Here is a 19631-nt window from a genome sequence, read left to right as displayed (position 1 = left end):
TTTTATTTTCTTATTTAATTATTTTTATTTATTTATACTTTTGTCTGTTTTAATTTTGTTTTACTGTACTTGTTTTAATGTTGTATGTGTACTTTCCTTATACTCACATGCCTCCTTGTTTGGCTCATTATAATGCTGTATTATTATTTAGATATTACTGATCTGTGCCTTATTCTAACTCCCTACTATTCCCGACCATGCAGGGAGGACTGTACAAAATGGAAAAACAAGCTCGGAATGTATATTTGAAACTTGTGTGAATTTGAACTGCTCAATAAAAAATATTTGATTTTCTGATTATTTACTACTTTTGCATACCTTCAGCTACAGCAGCCATTCAAATGTCAAAAAGTTCAGTTCTGTAAGGACATTCATACTTTATTTTTTCTACTTTTTATGTTATTTAAAGTCTGCACTATTGCTACTACTGCTAACTCTACATCTACTCGTAGTAGTACTGCTTCTCCTACGGTACTTCTCGTGTACATGTTTTGATTAATCACTACTTCTACATACTTTCAGCTACAGAAACCATTCAAATGTCAAAACGTTCAGCTCTGTGAGGATTTTCAGATGTTTGTGGCAATTTCTTTGATATTTCTGCACTTTCAGCATTTTCAGCCATGGTCTTGAATTCATTTCAGCATTCAGCATCCACACGCATGTTCCGCAGGAAATGCATTTTCTAGTTCCCTTCCACACCTCTCTGATGTTGTTCTGCTGTAGCTTACTCCCCACCTTTCTTTTGTAGTCTACATTTGCTTGTCCCAGTCTCCCCTTCAGCTCATGCTGAACCTCCTTGGGCCTCTTCTTGTCTCCCTTCTTGAACGCCAGCTTTTTCTGGTTGAGGAACTGCTTAATATTATTGTTATGTAACCCAGTAGAAAACAGTTACTATTGTTGTTCCCCTTAAAATATTATTTTTTATTTAATTAACCCTCTTTAGTTATTATTCTGTCAGTAATATTAATTTCGCACACTCTCAATTCTTATTTGTTGTATTATATAGATGGTTCGTGAGAGAAAGTAGCCCCACCCTCTTCTCGCGAGAGTTACAGTGCGGAGGGAGAATGCAGAGTAGTGCGGCGCGGAGTCAGAGCTACAGAGTCAGAGCAGCGATACGAGCAGAGGGAAATCACGGAAGAGGAAGTCAATAAGAAGTCACGAAAACAGCGGTGGTTAACTCACTTATCAACACAGGATAACCCGTGGAAGTGTACCTACCTGCAGCAGAGAGGTGGTCGAGGATCTGTGGGTTATTATTTTCGGTAGAGACTTGGTGAGTCGCTCGAGCTAACTAGCGCTAGCACATGCTAACTGTAGTAGCCACATCGTGATTCAGCTCGTGAGATGGCAGAAAACTTGTTGATACATGAACGTGACCTGCCGCTACTGTTTACTGTGTGTTTTAAGAGTTAAATCTGCATATTTTGCTCTGATAATCTGATGAAACAAATGAGGTGTGCTATTTATTTTCCTGTGTATTCGCTTTGAGATGCACTGTTAGGGTGTGTGTCTTGTTAAATGCTGCTAAACATGTTCATATATCACAGAGGCAGAAACTCTGAAGCCCTGAATTGATATTCTGATGTGTGTTAAAGGTGCATTTTGCTAAATTTCAGTTCATAATCCAATGTTGTGAATTTAATGTGTGAAATGGTTAAAAAGGGATTAAAATGAACCATATTTCATGTGGGAAAATGAGTTAAAATTATCATAATTCATGGTAAAGGAGCTAAAATGATCATAATTCATGGTTAAATAGCTAAAATAATTCATGTTGATCAAAAATGATGAAAAATGTGTGAAAATACTCACCTTAAGAAAAAAAAGAAAGAACTGTACAACATAAAAAAATTTTTTTTTAATTTAATCACTATTGTGTTCCAGTAGTGTGTTGAGATTTATGTATTGAATATGGCCATAAGAGAAGTTTGATGATTCTGTGTAGTGATAGCCCTGTCTTTATACAGGCTAGGTTTTGAGACCCTATAGAAACCTTTAGAGGTGGATCTGGATTCTCCTGGTTGAGGGAGATGGCGAGCCAGTGAAGATTTTCCTTGCCAACGGAGTAGGGAACCAGCACCTGAGCCGGAAGAGGACATCCAACCCCTTCTTCACCTTAACTGATAGTGTCTGTGGTAGGACCACCACACACACTCTTGATGTGTGACCCCTGACTCTTTGAACTTTCCCTTGACTTGACATACACACAAAGCGCGCTGACTAACAACGACAAAACATTAAAGGGACATTCAAGGAAAAATTAAAGGAACATTCAAGGAACCATTAAAGGAGCGTTACTGTTCCAATGGGACACTTTTATTTGGTTTTGTACTGAAAAAGAAAAACTGTGAACCACTGAGTGATCAGATGCCATTGCACTGAATTTTGTTATTCTATTTTATTTTATTTTCCATACTGTTAATATAGTTGACTGCTTCCAACATACCGTGTGGCTCCATTTAGTTATTGTGTCTGTCAATTCCTCTTTAAACCCTCCTCCACGAACCTAGTCTCTGGTCCAAACTCTGAAGTAACTGGCGGGTTACAGTTAACCCAGGGTTTATTACTTCATTGAGGCGCTGGCCTTTGATTCTTGTTCACCCATGTGATCAACCCCTGATGACATGATTTTGGCTATATTTAATTATCGCTTGATTATCTGCATTGTGCTGCTGTGGACTTTAATTGTTTGGAAAAGGGCGCAAACACTCCATGTCGGGAGTGAGTTAGGCCCGCCTGTCATTACCTACAGCCGGCAGGAGCTTCTTTGTCTGCAGCACTCCTCACCAACTTTGTGGGATCATGATGCTAACTTGTCGGGAATCAAGCCCAGGGCTGGATCGAGAAGGAGAGGCCGCAGAGGAGGCGTCCGGGTCAGAAACAGCCAACAAGGATATAAACCAGTTCTTCCCTCGGTGGTTATGGGGAATGTACGCTCCTTGGTTAACAAGGTGGATGAGCTGTCAGCTTGTCTGAGGTGCAGTCGCCTGTACCGGTGGAGCAGTGTACTCTGTTTTTCGGAGGCGTGGCTGTCTGACAGGATACCGGAGTCTCATGTGAATATGGAAGGCTTTACACTTGATCGGATGGACCGTGATGAGAAAAGTACGGGCAAAAAGCAAGGTGGGGGAGTTTGTTTATATGTAAATGGCCGATGGTGCCATCCCAATCATATTACAGTTAAGGAGAAAGTATGTGACCCTATGTTGAGCTCCTTGTGGTGAGCTGCTGTCCTTATTATTTGACCAGGAAGCTGACCCATTTGATTGTCCTGGTAGTCTACATTCCTCCATCTGGCAATGGGAAATTGGCCACAGAGACAATATCAACAATCCCACATGACTTACAGCATTCTTCGCCAGACACGCTGGTTATTATAAATGGGGACTTCAATCACTGCTGTCTCTCCTCCACTTTACCATCTCTTAAACAAATGGTGTTGTGCACTACGAGAGGTGACAGAACTATTGATTTGTTTTATACCAATGTTAAGGACAGCTTTGTGGCTAAGACACTTCCTCTGCTGGGCAATTCGGACCATAACTTAATTTCTTTGTTGCCCAGATATTCACCGGCGATTCGGAAACAGCCGATCACATCAAAAACTGTGCACATCTGGTCGGAGGATGCCTGTGAATCATTAAGAGGATGCTTTGAATGCACAGACTGGACTGTGTTCTTTGATGGAGATAATGATCTGGACAGCATCTCTGATAAAGTTACCAGCTATATTAATTACTGTGTTGAGTCTGTAATCCCTTGTAAACAAATCAGATTTTTTCCCAATAATAAACCCTGGGTGACTAGAGAGGTTAAGGCTGCGATTAACAAGAAGAAAGCTGCCTTTTATAGTGGTGATAAAGACAGGATTAGAGTTGCTCAGAGGGAACTTAAAGCAACTAGAAAATGCATTTCCCGCGGAACATGCGTGTGGATGCTGAATGCTGAAATGAATTCAAGACCATGGCTGAAAATGCTGAAAGTGCAGAAATATCAAAGAAATTGCCACAAACATCTGAAAATCCTCACAGAGCTGAAAGTTTTGACATTTGAATGGTTTCTGTAGCTGAAAGTATGTAGAAGTAGTGATTAATCAAAACAGTACTACTACAAGTAGATGTAGAGTTAGCAGCAGTAGCAGTAGTTCAGACTTTAAATAGCATGAAAGTAGAAAAAATAAAGTATGAATGTCCTCACAGAACTGAACGTTTTGACATTTGAATGGTTGTTGTAGCTGAAGGTATGCAAAAGTAGTAAATAATCAGAAAATGTACACGAAAAATAGTAGAAGCAGTAATACTTAGTAGTGGTAGAATGCTGAAATGAAAGAAAATGCTGAAAGTGCAGAAATATCAAACATCTCCACAAACATCGGAAAATCCTTACAGAGCTGAACATTTTGATGTTTGAATGGTTTCTGTAGCTATAGGTATGCAGAAGTAGTGATCAATCAAAAGATGTAAGTGCTGCATACTACATGTACTACAGTTACTGAGCATTATGTGTGTATAATATTGTATGCATTTAGAATATGTTACAATATGTATTAAACATTCATAATCCTAAAACTATCACCAGTAGTAAAGGCTGTAATAGCACATGACAGACAGCTAACACTGATATGTAATGTTAGGTGCTGTTTAAAATGGAGAGTCTGCCCCTGTCATGTCTGCATTTAACCCTCTAAGTGCCAAAGTCGCAATATTGTGACAAGCAGCAGTGCTGAATAAAACAGACCATAGCTCCAAATATACTGCCAAATCTTGTTACTATTTGTACCCCTAGGTGGCGAACATGCTCAGCTTCAATCCTGTTCAACGCATAGATATAATATTGTGTATTTGGAGTAAAAAATGTGATCATACTCGCGAGTTACAAATGCATGAGATTGTGCTTTCTAAACATTGGAATTTCCCAAAACTGAATAAATACCACACATAGCAACACAAAACTGCTTTGCTAGCTCAATCATGTTGTAACTAAGATATCTACTGGAAAAAATAATTTTTTCATGGACTGTTCATTGAGGATACGGAGTTAATACGTCTAATGTTTCCAATGTTTAGAAAGCACAATCTCAGGGAGCGCCATGATCTGTGATGCATCCATATATCAAATGTGCACACCGCCCCCTACCATATTAGATGGGTAGCACGGTCAGCTGAAGAAGAGCGGCTACTGACGTCACTCTCCTGCGCCGCTCAGATTGCCAAATTATTTTCGAATTATGGGCACTATTTTGCAGGGCAGACCACGAAAATGAAATAGCAATGTCTTCTTTGTTTTCTTTTTGATTATGGCATAAAATGTGCAGTCTTGAAGAAGAAAATGCAAATCAAATAGGTTGATTGATTATTCATTTCATTTATGAGTGAAATAATGCAGCCACATTCTTAAAATGAAAAAGCATTTCTGTAAATGCATTTTAATTTTCAAATTTTACATTTCAAATTGAATTTTGGTATCTATTTGCTGGGGCATATTTTAAAAATTAAATCTCAAATTACTTTTTCTTTTTCATTTTAATTAAGTAAAAGAATGAGCAGTCTTGAAGAAAATTAAAATGCAAATAGGATGATTAATTTTATATATGAGTCAAATAATGCAGCCACTTTCTTAAAATGAAAAAACATTTCTGCAAATACATTTTAATTTATATATTAGTCACGATTCGCTTCCATACAAAAAAGCATTAAACTAAAACTGTGAAAACTCAAAAACAGTAGAACTTATCATAGAGCTGAATTATAGTGGAATAGCTGAAGTTGGTGGGACCCATTTAAAGTTTGAATGAAGTGTCTAGCTGAAAGTATGCTGAAACAGTAGCACTGCCAAGTGGAGTGGGTTGAAGAGGATTTGAAGAGGATTTTAAGATTTTCTCATGGGAAAGACATTAGGCAATAAAATTGATGAAAAGGCTTAATATCATAAAAAGTATAAATAGTACAAGTAAGAAAAATACAAGCACCCATGTCCTGAACAAGCTGAACGTTTTGGCAGTGGAACGGTGTCTGTAGCACAAAGTATGCAGAAGGAGTAGCTAGCAAACTGAAAAACGCCTGAAATAATAAGAATAAAGATTTGAATATCAATAGTGTGGCTGCAGAAGCATCCACACTAATTATCAGACAGGGTAAGCGTAAATATAAAGAAAAAGTTGAAGGTCACTTGTCTAATAGTAACAAATGGGTGCTCTGGAATGGTATGAAGTCCATTACTGGGTATGTTATCAGCGACACTGGGCTTTGTGGCTCCAGGATAAAAGCAGATGATGCTAACCTGTTTTTTTTTTTGCCAGGTTCGATGATATTGATTTTTCTGCTTCACATGAGAATATTCTCTCCTCCCTTATGCAGAGCAGTTCTGAGGACTGTAGTCCAGCCATTACTATTAATATTTAAGAGGTTCGACAGCAGTTAAAGGGTATTAAAGCCAATAAGGCAGCGGGCCCTGAATGTGTTCATTCACGCACCTTCAAGGAATGCGCCGACCAGCTGTGCGTAGTTCTCCATTTATTGTTTTCACTGTCTCTGTCCTCTGCTAAAATCCCAGTTATGTGGAAAACTTCTTGCCTTGTCCCCATTCCCAAGAAAGCCAGTGTGTCCTGTGACCTTGCCAACCTGAGACATATAGCCCTGACATCACACATTATGAAGTGCTTTGAGAGAGTTGTCTTGGATCACCTGACTAGGCAGGTGTCAGTCTTTCAGGATCCTTTGCAATTTGCCTACAGGAGAGGCATGGGGGTTGATGATGCTATTCTTTTTATGCTTCATAACATCTACCGTCACCTTGAAACTACTGCCAGCTCTGTTAGGCTTTTGTTTTTTGACTTTTCTAGTGCTTTTAATACGATACAGCCACACATTTTAGCTAACAAATTAATTAATTTTAAATTGCATAACTGCACAGTTGCATGGATTTTAGATTACCTTTTGTTTCAACCTCAGTATGTTAGGCTTGGCAATAATTTGTCAGATACCATTTTAACTAACACAGGAGCACCGCAGGGCACTGTTTTAACCCCTTTTTTATTCTCCATCTATACCGCTGATTACAGACATAGACAGCCGGCTTGCTTGATACAAACATTTTCGGATTACACTGCCCTTGTCGGTTTGCTCCACCAAGGCAATGACATGGCTTATAGAAAGGAAGACCAGACTTTTGCCAGTTGGTGTGACTCCAATTTCCTAAAACTAAATGTAGGGAAGACTAAAGAACTTATTATTGACTTTAGGAGGAAAAAAGAGGAGGTCCTACCTATGATAATTAATGGTGAGCAGATTGAAATTGAGTCTTATAAATATATTGGTGTCCACCTCGATTGCAAGTTAAACTGGAAAAAAAATACTGAGGTCGTAGTGAAGAAGGCTCAGTCTAGGCTTTTCTTTCTCAGAAAACTGAGATCCTTTGACATTAGCACAAGGCTCCTGGATGTCTTTTATCAAGGTATCCTGGCTAGTGTCCTGTTTTATGCTGTACTTTGCTGGGGGGGCAGCATATCTGTGGATGACAAGAACAGGATCAATAAAATTATCAAGCGATCTGGTTCTGTTATTGGTCTAACTCCAGAGTCTCTTGATGTCATCGTGGAGAAGATAACTGGATCAAAATTAAGAGTGGTTTTGTTTCATGAAAATCATCCACTGCGCAATGTATTTAAGGGACTTAGAAGCTCATTCAGTGAGCGACTTGTCATGCCTCAGTGCTCAACTTAACGTCTGAGAAGGTCCTTCGTTCCTTCAGCAGTTAAATATTTTAATAAACACTGTTAGATGTGGCCTGCTGCACAGCAGCATACCTGTGTACTGTATTTGCTGGCGGTTCTTATTTATTTATTGAATTGGCGTCCTTGGCATTTCCATAAAACAAAACAAATCGTCTACATACTGAACAAACCAGTCAGATGGGAGGACAGAGTAGTGTTGTTAAAATCCCCCGTTATTGCAATGAATGCACTAGGGTGCTGGGTCTGAGTGGAGTAATTTTGTGTTTAAAATACTCAAAATAGTTTCTCCACAAATCAAAAAACAAAAATAATAGGCTACACATTCTTATAATGTTGGATGTAACAGTATTTTTTACTTTTTTTAAAAATATATATTTTTATCTATATGTTTTTTTAAACTTGGGCCATTCAATGTGCCCTTCAATGACCTAGTGGTCTGTTTTACTGGACTATGCATAACATAGGAAATTGTATGTTGTTGTGGTTGATGCTTGGGATGAGTATGCTACAAATGAATTGCCCCACGTGGGATCAATAAAGTTGTCTGAATCTAAATCTGAATCAGTTACAGTGCAGTTACTTGTGGTCTCTAATTGCAGCATGTAAATTTTGAGTATTTTTGGTCAAGGACTTTTTGAGTTATTCACAAAAAGATTTGAATCGGTTAGTATAGCACCACCTATGGACAGATCGTGGGCATTCTTTCTGGTATAGTTACTCATGGTCTCTAGTTGCAGTTTTGGAGTTATTCACGAAAAGCTTTGTGGACCGACCGACCAACCGACCGACCGACAGAGTGACCTATAGAGCTGCGGGTCGCTGCTAAAAAGATTGTATTTGAAAATATAAAATACATGTATTTTATTTTGATACATTTTCTGGCACCAGTATTTTGTATTTTATTTTGATACATTTATTTGAGGGGTATTTTGTATTTTATATCAAAATACATTTTGATGTATTTTTGCCCATCTCTGTCTACTTTGTAATGTTTCATTTACATATTGTCATGCAGCATTTGGAGAATATTTCTCCTACCTCTTTGTTTTTCCACTATTTCCTAAACTATAAAGCACCTTAAAAATCCTCCTCCCTAGGCCTACTCTTAATTGTGTTCTATCTTAGGAACTCTCTTTAGGACTAAGATGCTCTGTGAATAACTTTTATCTTTACCCTAGTCTTAATTTTATACATTATACATTGTGCAGTGGATGATTTTCATGAAACAAAACCACTCTTAATTTTGACCCAATTCTCTTCTCCATGATGACATCAAACACCTTTTAAAAATTTGGTATATAGGCTCCATATTTTTTCAATTGGAGAATGTAAGAGTCACTTTTGATAAAAGAATATTAGAATGTTAAAAAAAAAAAAAAAAACATTATTCTTTTCCATAGAATTTTTTTTTTTTTTTGTCAAAGCCACATGTGGTTCCACAAGCTGTATTGGCATTTTTGTCACAAAGTTGTGTGCTAATGGAGAGGAACTGTTGTCTTGCTGAGAGGTAGGATTTGAACCACGGTAAGGGAGTACCAGTTACACCAAACAAAGTTTCTAACTAGTTAAGCGGAAGATTATGGCACACTGCATCAAATGAATTGGCACCTGTTTATTAAAATGAAAATACCTACATAAAATACATAATAGTTCCCAAATTTTTGCACCCATATTCCCTAACTTCACATGTTGTTCCCTTGTACCTATTAATATGTATTGTACTTGTTCACTGTGTGTTGTAAATTGGGAAATTATACACTCTGTTACAAGCTTGTGGACACCTATTTCCCTCAGTGCCAGATATTTCTCTCAGGAGTGAATATTAGACTTACATTCATCATGTCAACACAAACAACTCCAAATAAATGTTAATGTTGCTCGGTGGCTGCTGAAAATGTGTTACTAATGTCAACATTAAGGTGATAAAATATCAATGTTTTGTTTACAGCTTGTTTCTACTACCCCCAAGTGGCCGGAAATTCAAGTCATACTTAATGTTTTGATGTTTCCTACAACATAAAAATGGAAGCTACCTGTATTGGGTTCATTGCTGAGCTGTAACCCCCTGACCCATAGAAATCCTCTCCTCACTTAGAAAGCTCTAAAAAGTCAGACTCCATCATATCTTAGAGAGCTCATATTACCCTATCATCCCAACGGGACACTGCTCTCCAAATATGAAGGATTAGTTCTTTTTTTTTTTTTTTAAAGATGCGCCAGTTAGAGTGGCAGCAAGTCTGAGTAGCTCCTGTTTTTAAGTCATGTTTGTGTGTGATTTTTCCTTTGTTAATGATTGTTAATCTTTCCAATGTGATTAGTAAAGTGTACACGAGGGACAATCTTCTGGCTCTGAGAAGATCCACTTACGGAGTTAGACATTCGATACCGCCTGAGCTGGGGAAGCCGATCAGAGGCTGCAGAGCAGGAGCTAAGCTAATGGCTAGGAGGAGATACAAGCCTTTCCTGCCGTCTGTCCTTATGGGGTATGTCAATTCGCTATTCAACAAGTGTGATGAGCTGCTGGCACTGGTGAGGAGCTGACAACTCTACAGGGAGTCCAGTCTCATGTGATTCACGGAGACGTGGCTGAATGACAACGTGCCTGACTCCTGTGTGAATCTACCTGGCTTCTCTACTGTGCGTGTGGACAGGGATGTGAAGGGGAGCTGCAAAAACAAAGGTAGAGGATTCATCCTGCTTGTGAACAGAGATGGCAAAAAAACATCAAAATGTATTTTGATACAAAATACAAAATACCCCTCAAATAAATGTATCAAAATAAAATACAAAATACTGGTGCCAGAAAATGTATCAAAATAAAATACATGTATTTTATATTTTCAAATACAATCTTTTTAGCAGCGACCCGCAGCTCTATAGGTCACTCTGTCGGTCGGTCGGTTGGTCGGTCGGTCCACAAAGCTTTTCGTGAATAACTCCAAAACTGCAACTAGAGACCATGAGTAACTATACCAGAAAGAATGCCCACGATCTGTCCATAGGTGGTGCTATACTAACCGATTCAAATCTTTTTGTGAATAACTCAAAAAGTCCTTGACCAAAAATGCTCAAAATTTACATGCTGCAATTAGAGACCACAAATAACTGCACTGTAACTGATTCAGATTTAGATTCAGACAACATTATTGATCCCACGTGGGGCAATTCATTTGTAGCATACTCATCCCAAGCATCAAACACAACAACATACAATTTCCTATGTTGTGCATAGTCCAGTAAACCAGACCACTAGGTCATTGAAGGGCACATTGAATGGCCCAAGTTTAAAAAAAACATATAGATAAAAAAATATATTTTTTAAAAAAGTAAAAAATATTGTTACATCCAATATTATAAGAATGTGTAGCCTATTATTTTTGTTTTTTGATTTGTGGAGAAAGTATTTTGAGTATTTTAAACACAAAATTACTCCACTCAAAAGTATTTTGTTACAAATTACATTTGCTTTTTATCGGCCTTATCAAATACAAATTACAAAATACTCAACTGTAATTGAAATACGTATTTTAAATACAAGTAATAGAAATACTGTCCATCCCTGCTTGTGAACAATAAATGGTGTCATCCTAGCCATGTCACGATGAAGGACAAGATCTGCTGTCAGGATATTGTCAGTGTTAGACCGTATTATGTACCACAGAGTTTTCAGACATTGTCACCATTATTGTTTGCATTTCACACCGGGCAGCAACGGCAGTGGCATGTGACGCTATCTATGATACTATTGCTAGGATTCAGACCCAGCGCTCTCGTGCATTCATTGCAGTAACGGGGGATTTTAACACGACTACTCTGTCCTCCCATCTGACTGGTTTGTTCAGTATGTAGACGATTTGTTTTGTTTTATGGAAATGCCTACAGTGACTCTACCCCACCACCTCTTTGCAGATCAGAGGTGATGGTCTCTGTCCAGCCTACATACAAACCCTGTGTAATAAAGTTGCCTGTTACCACCCGCTCAGTCAGGAGGTGGTCCCTGGAGACCAGTGAGTCTCTCAGGGACTGTTTTGAAGAGTACAGACTGGACTGTACTACTGGAGCCACAGGACAACAACATGGACATGGACAGGAGGGTGGATATTCTAACAGGTTATATAAACATCTGTAGAGACACTGTGATGCCAGTAAAAAATATATATCTATAAAAAAAATAATAAAAAGTATTGTTACATCCAATATTATCAGAATGTGTAGCCTATTATTTTTGTTTTTTGATTCGTGGAGAAATTATTTTGAGTATTTTAAATACAAAATTACTCCACTCAAAAATATTTTGTTACAAATTACATTTGCTTTTTATCGGCCTTATCAAATACAAATTACAAAATACTCAAATGTAATTGAAATATGTATTTTAAATACAAGTAATAAAAATACTGCCCATCCCTGAAAGTAGATCATGCAGGAATAATGTCTGTGGTCGATCTCTTTAGGGATATGCACACATTGCCCATCAAACGAAATAATGCTATTACGCCAGAGATGAAATGATCACAGTAACAATAAATGGTGTCATCCTAGCCATGTCACGATGAAGAGATGAAATGATCACAGTACTAAGATATTTGGAAACTGGAAAAATGTGACAGTGCAACAGTGATAACTTTCATCTGTCTTAACCTTCCAATAGCAAAGTGATCACACAAAAAATGATAACACTTTCAGTCTCATTGTGATGCAGTTCATTTCATTTCCACTGGGTGTCCACACCTTGCAGGCTCACAAAAGGGCATGTCTATGACAGCCAATCACATCTGTTAAAAGAATGCATCATACCTAGCAACGGGGTCAACCACACCTCCTCACTGAGGTAAAAGGCTGAATCCAAATGTCCAGACTTCACCGACGCATTCATGGGAGGTCCGGGAGTGCTTAGGGCTATCCAAAGCTACAATTCATCCAGTCCACAAGGGGCCTCAAGCGGACTTCCTGCAGACTGCCAGAGAGTCTTCAGCAGACTTCACTGATTTAATAACCCACAATTCATTGCAATACGGACGTGATGTTGTGGGTTTTTCAGCTGCTGAAAAAAGAAATCTTATGAATTTGTAAAAAAAATGATATTTGATAATTGATATTTAGGCCTTTTCAGATGTTACTTGAATTGTGAAGGCCAGAAATAGTATTCAACAACATCATGATACAGAAATATGTATAAGTAAATGCTGTAGAGGTAATGAAAATACATTTTATTATTGCCTCCTATCAGGCTGTTTTGCAAAAGAGCAAAAAAAGGTCTTTTAATTTTTTATTCAGTTATAGTCCTGTCCTGTTATTCAATTATAGTCCTGTCCTGTTATTCAGTTATAGTCCTGTCCTTTTTTCTTTCTTTCTTTTTTACAAACATTCTGTTTTTGAACACATGTAGCCTGTTGTTGTTGTTATCTGCAGGAACAGATGAGTAGGCACTGTTCATCAACTTATATGACATATATATGAATATGACAGCAGCGATAGTTGAACGTTTCTACAGCAACAAGTAAAACAATCTTGAGGGCTGTCTATCACCCACTTGCAGTCTCTGCCCTCGCAGACTTTACGTGATGATGGTAAATACATCACACAACGTACAACTGAAGTCCGCAAGGGCTCAATCTGCAAGTCCAGAGGGTGGACATTTGGATTCAGCCAAAGTTTCTGTCCCTTCCTTTATCAGAGTTACTCTGACAACTTTCCTAAGCTAGGATTCCTTATTAAAAATGTTTAGGCTAAGTTAGGAGCTCTCTGAGAGTGTTCTTAGAATGTTTGTGAATATGGCCTCTGATTTTTGTTACCATTTCTGTTTTTAAAACAAATGCCATCATTATATTACAATTTATTCACATTGCATACCTATAAAGGAAGGCCATTTTAGTGAGACACAGCACCCCACTGTGCCAATGCAGGGGGCCCTGGCAAAAAACACAGGGTCATCTGAGGGTAAAAAAGCTGAACCTACCTCACTTTTGTAACAAAACAATACTACTTCATTTTGCAACTTGTGTTTGCCAATCAAACATGCAAGTGAACATTCCTGGCAGAGTACATTGTAACAAGAACAACATAGTTTTTTCGTTTATCTCAAAATTATTACGCAGACGGGAATGGAACTGTAGATGGATTTTATCAATACAGGCACTGAGGAACCCCATCCTTTGCGCAATCGCTCCATTCAGTCTGAACAGCCATTTACCCTAAAATAATTCTGAGGCTGTTGATACAGGTATGACTTTGAGAAAGTCTAGTGTGTCGGTTGCTTGTCAACAGGTTAAACTTGTTGTTGTCTCTTTTCTCAGGTATGGAGGGGATAGAGTGCTCCCTGCCTCTGGACGGGCGTCGTATTCCTCTAAGTTTGTTGTCTGAAGACAGTTTTCGGGAGTGCCGTGGTACCCTCACCCTCACTGACTACCTCATCGTCATCTTCTCTGGTATCTCCGTCTCAGTGGCAGCCATCATGGCCAGCTTCTTCCTCGCTTCCACAGTCCACTGCTTCCAGCGTCTTAGCAAAGGCAGCAAAGGAGATGAGGAGGAAGGCAATGACTGATGGGCAAAGGGAGAGGGTAAATGGATTACATCAAACACAGGTGTTTAATTTAACACTCTTGCTCAGAACTTGACAAAACATGAAAGAAAGTAGAGATGGTGGCAGATGGTAGTGTTAAGGCATCAAAAGAAAAAGCTTCATCGAGAAAGCACTTACCATGTGAAATCCAAGCTCATACTCCAAGCTTTTTTAAGAATCAAGGACTGGTTTAGGAAAAATCTGAGGGCTTGAATCTCTGTGCGCAGGTATTGCATTCACTGAATGTAGCAATTTCTACTACTGTGTACAGTCCTGACTCTACAGACACTGGTCAGTGCAATGGATTTTTGTTAAAAAAAAGAAAAAAAAAGAAGAGCTGTAGTATTGCACAGCAATTGTGGCATTCTTGAAAAATGTATGCAGTATTCATCATTAAGACAGAGATTGGTAAATACATTCTAGATGCACGGGGGTAGGGACGAATATGGATTGTAGTGTTTGGATTATAAGGAACCAAAGATTGGCAAGCACTGCAGGGGAAATAAAAAATTGTGTCTCTGACAGCTGGTGCACAGACGGTTCAGTTAACACACAGTCCTTTACTGTTGGCCTAATACAGGTCTTCACAGCTCTGACAATATATAACCAACCCAAAAAGAAATCATGACTTATGTCAGGATCAGACTACAGGGTATAAAAGAATGCATGACTTCATTTCTGTCTTCTCCATTTTTTCATTTGTGCTCATAGGAGTACTTTGTGCTCCAATGGTCCAACATCACAGAACACACTACAGAAGCTGTCAAATTAGACAAGGCAAAAAAAAAATCTAGCATGCTAGGCTTTCTGTTGAAAATGTTGGTTTTCCTATATTGCAATACACTACACAGGATAAAAAAAAAAACAATGGACAAAGGATATTGGACAAGTCATAGTCAAAGCAGCTGAGCTTTGCTCAGACAATAATTATAAAAAAAAAAATTGCAAAGTAACTGTAGAAAACTCTTGACTCTTGACATTATAAGTAAGACCCAAGCCAGAGCACATGACAGGACAGTGTGTGAAATAGGGAGACAGAGAGAGAGTGGAGACTGACATGCAGCAAAGGGCTGCGAGCCAGATTCGAACCCCTGGCCACTGCAGCGAGGCAATGCCTCTGTACATGGGACACCGGCACTATCCACTATTCTACCGACACCCCTAATGTCTGTCTGTTTTACATACTCCAGTTTGTTCTACAAGTAACAGCAATATTTATGTTTGTTTTATCACAGGTTACTAGCAATAATCTATTGTACAGAAAGAATCCATTGGAGAACAGGGAGATATTGCTTGATATAAAATCCACAATAAAAGCCTTATGTTCATAAATTGAGACATTCTGTCCACAGAAACACTAGAGGTATTTTATTTTGAAACTGACATAAGAAGTGTTGAGTTAAAAATAAATATTTATATTTTTTCATGACTGTGACATTAAATCTGTAGAGAAAGGTGTAATGTTGCTTGTATGATGTCAGTATCAATATCAACAGATCATTTTCACTGTCTCTGATTTAACCTGTTAAACTTAGTAAGAGGTTCCACAAGGCACAAGTGCTGCTCATGTTCGAGCGTCTCAGTTCATCCCAAATGTGTTTGATGGGGTTGAGATCAGGGCCCTTATCTCCAAATGTATCTCAGCAAATGTAGGCTAACAAACTGATATCACGCTAAAATCATCCATCTTTTAAATCTGTTTGAGGATTGATTTGTTATGGTTACAGATATATGAGGGCCTGGGAGGAGGAAATAGTTACGACTGTTGCAAACGTTGGAGCGAATGTGGTAGCCAGCGGTGGAGCCTGTGTTGATTTGATTTTGAGTGAGAACGAGAGAGGGTCGGAAGTATGAAGTTGTGTTAGAAAAACTGGGACAAAGTGGAGGGTTGTAGATGAATTGGGGTGAATTAGGAGCACTGCAGGAAGTGACTAGCCGTGGAAGCTGTGTTGATTTTCTTTCCCAGGAGTGAGAACAAGAGAGAGTCGAAAGTTTGTTAGGAGCACTACTAAGACCCATCATCAGCGGCATCAACTCTGTCACGTACAACATATCCAAACATCAAGCTATGATCATAGCTCCCCTGGTTGGCAACACTCCACACCATGTAAGGAACTCTCAGGATTTTACCAACAAGACCAGAGAGATAACACTGGACTCTGACAAAACAATGGTATCATACAACGTCACTTCACTTTTCACTTGCATTCCCACCAAAGAAGCAGTTAAGACAGTGAGGAAACGTCTGCTACAAGACAGCTCCCTTCCAGACAGGACCAACTTCACCCCAGACCACATTTGTGACCTGCTGATCTTTGTTTGACCACCACCTACTTCAAGAACAGCGAGGGTTTCTACCGACAAAAGCATTGCTGTGCTATGGGATTACCAGTGTCCCCTAAAGTGGCCAATCTTACATGGAAGATGTGGAGAAGAGAGCTCTGACCACCTTTACAGAAACTGCTCCTAGCCACTGGTTCAGGTATGTGGACGACACCTGGGTCAAAATCAAAACTGAGGAAGTGGAAACCTTCAAGGAACACACTAATGCAGTGGACACCAACATTAAATTCACATGGGAGGATGTCAGAGCAGACAGTCTACCCTTCTTAAACTGTGCAGTACACAATGAAGAGGACAGAAACCTTAACATTGAGGTGTACAGAAAACCTACACACACGGACCAATACCTGCTGTTTGACTCTCACCACCCACTGGATCACAAGCTGGGAGTTATCAGGACACTGAATCATCGGGCCGAAAACCTGCTCACGAGGACAGAGGGGAAGATAAAGGAACAGAAACACATTAGGGAAGCACTTCAAACCTGTGGCTACCCCAACTGGGCTTTTGCAAAAACCTCTACAAGACTCAGAGCAGACAGAGAGGAAGGGACACAAAAACGTAACAACATTGTCATTTCTTATGTCGCAGGAGTGTCTGAGAAACTCAGGAGGATTTTCAACAAACACCACATCCCGGTGCACTTCAAACCCACTAACACACTGAGACAGAAACTTGTCCACCCCAAGGACAAAACACCCAGACAAAAGCAGAGCAATGTAGTGTATGCAGTTCAGTGCAGCCAGGAATGCACAGATTCATACATAGGGCAAACAAAACAACCACACCACAAGCGCATGGCGCAGCACAGGAGAACCAGCTCCTCAGGTCAAGACTCAGCTGTCCACTCTCCACTCTACAGGAGAAGGGTGTTGGGGTCAACACATTTTTACCTCACACGGCGGCACCATAAATGTTGGGGTCAACACATTAGGCTTCACACGGAGGCACCAAATATGTTGGGATTTAATTGGCTATCGGAAATAATTAATAATTATTATTAATAATTAATAATTATGTTAAATAATGTGACTTAATTACATTAAATCACCTCGTGGGGCACCATTCCCGTAAAGGGAAAAATGATAGCCAGTTAAAGATATCAGTCTCATAAAATACGCTAAACTATTAATTTGGAGTTTGATTAATAATTAAATTAATGACAACAACCAAAATTAACAGTAACGCCTGAAGGATTTCGGAGTTCTTGACGCAGCAGAGGTTGACTATTCATTCACCCTTGTGCAACATTAAACAGACAGCATGCATGATTCCAAAGAATTATATTTATTCACAAATTAGCAAAGCAAACCAAAACACACAAATTCTAACTAACTATATACAAGCTTGGTGTGTGTATATGTGTGTGTGTGTGTGTGTGTGTGTGTGTGTGTGTGTGTGAGAGAGAGAAAGAAAGAAGAGAAAGACAAAGGCGGGTGTGGTGATCAAGGAGCCATTTAGCCTACAAAGCAAAATGGCTGACAACAGAGAACTACCAAAATGGCCGAATCAAGGCTGCTTCAGTTTCGGGGGAGGTGTTTGTCTGACCGTGTGGTCAGGACAAAGACAAAGGAAAAGAAGCGGGAACTTTGAAATGCCTGTTTGGGTGTAGCTCTGTTGAAAGCCTGTTTGTTAATGAGTCTATGTCAATGTGACGTGTGTTGCAAACGGTCTGGATTAGTGCAGAGATTGTTTAGTTGTGTGCAAGAATCTGTTTGTGAACAGTATTAGCAAACTAAACACTTAGCTTTGGCGAAGCCAACTAATCAATGACCTAACTGCCAACAATCACAACAATAACTCAATGAACAGCATCAAATCACATACAACAACTCAAACAGTCTTGCTTAGCATGTAAAGCTGTGATAAGCTATGCCCAGTTGTTACATTACCGATCCTTGAGTGGATGGGAGAAAGAGTCACTTGGTGGTGTACTGCTTTGTTAGCCGGCAGAAGAAGGCTGGGAAGGTGTGGTTTCAGCTGCAGTCTTTGTTGTGTCCTTTGTTCCAAAGGTTCTGATCCGAGGAAGCTGGTCGCTCGGGGGTCCTTGCAGAGTTAGACGCTGGGTGCTAACTCACTTAGTTCCTTGTTGCTGGAAAGCTAGTTGCAATGGCCTTGTGTTTGCAACAGAGTGTGTGATCAGTTGCCCTCCCTTTAGTGGTTTGGGCTATGGAGCAGGGGCTTGGGCCTCTGCTGTCCCAGGCCCAGCCGGAAAGAGGGGTGCAGCTGCTACAGCAGCTGGAGCAAAAAGAGGAAGGAATCTGTGGAAGAGAGCACAGATCTTTGCAGGCCTGTGACATCACAGAGTCACATGTCACTGTAAAAGGTCTTGTCCAATCAAATTTTGGGACTTGAGTCTCACTGAGGTGTGAGGTGAGATCTCCTGTGGAGATGGGTGTCGCATAGCCCTCTTTGTTTGAAGACAAAGAGCATGCAGAGGAAAAAGCCTTTAAATTGTCCAGTGATGATTTTACCAAATGATAAATCATCTCTGGTCCTGTGAATCCCAAAGAGGGACACTCCTTTGAGGACAGCAATGTGCACATCTTGGCCAGGGAAGAAAGATGGTTTGAAAGAGGAGTTAAAGAAGCCATCTACATCAAGCTGGAACAATTCAATTTCAATTCAATTCAATTTTATTTATAAAGCCCAATATCACAAATCACAATTTGCCTCACAGGGCTTTACAGCATACGACATCCCTCTGTCCTTATGACCCTCGCAGCGGATAAGGAAAAACTCCCCCAAAAAAACCCTTTAACGGGGAAAAAAACGGTAGAAACCTCAGGAAGAGCAACTGAGGAGGGATCCCTCTTCNTCCTCTGTCCTTATGACCCTCGCAGCGGATAAGGAAAAACTCCCCCAAAAAAACCCTTTAACGGGGAAAAAAACGGTAGAAACCTCAGGAAGAGCAACTGAGGAGGGATCCCTCTTCCAGGACGGACAGACGTGCAATAGATGTCGTACAGAACAGATCAGCATAATAAA

The 19631-nt window shown here is 39.5% G+C and overlaps 1 protein-coding gene and 1 long non-coding RNA gene across 3 annotated transcripts in view; one reads left to right on the top strand and one right to left on the bottom strand.

Annotated features, from left to right (window-relative positions):
• lrrc38a (leucine rich repeat containing 38a) overlaps window positions 1-19631 on the top strand; it is a 50319-nt gene that overhangs the window by 22268 nt on the left and 8420 nt on the right. The window contains exon 2 of one of the 2 annotated variants that reach the window (XM_050064718.1): window positions 14035-14322. In XM_050064718.1, the coding sequence (XP_049920675.1) occupies window positions 14035-14282 (248 nt within the window). In that variant the 3' untranslated portion in view covers window positions 14283-14322. Of the gene's footprint in view, window positions 1-14034; window positions 15990-19631 lie in introns of those variants that run through there. The other variant, XM_050064717.1, reaches the window with a different exon arrangement.
• LOC126402628 (uncharacterized) lies at window positions 19274-19622 on the bottom strand. The gene is made up of 2 exons (XR_007571251.1): window positions 19516-19622; window positions 19274-19398 (listed from the first exon to the last, which is right to left on the bottom strand). It is a non-coding gene; the product is annotated as an uncharacterized LOC126402628 (long non-coding RNA).

This window comes from Epinephelus moara, chromosome 16 (assembly GCF_006386435.1).
Source record: "Epinephelus moara isolate mb chromosome 16, YSFRI_EMoa_1.0, whole genome shotgun sequence".
Classification (NCBI taxonomy): Eukaryota; Metazoa; Chordata; class Actinopteri; order Perciformes; family Serranidae; genus Epinephelus; species Epinephelus moara.
The sequence above is the reverse complement of the archived record's forward strand: the minus strand, read 5'-3'. Positions and strand labels throughout refer to the sequence as shown.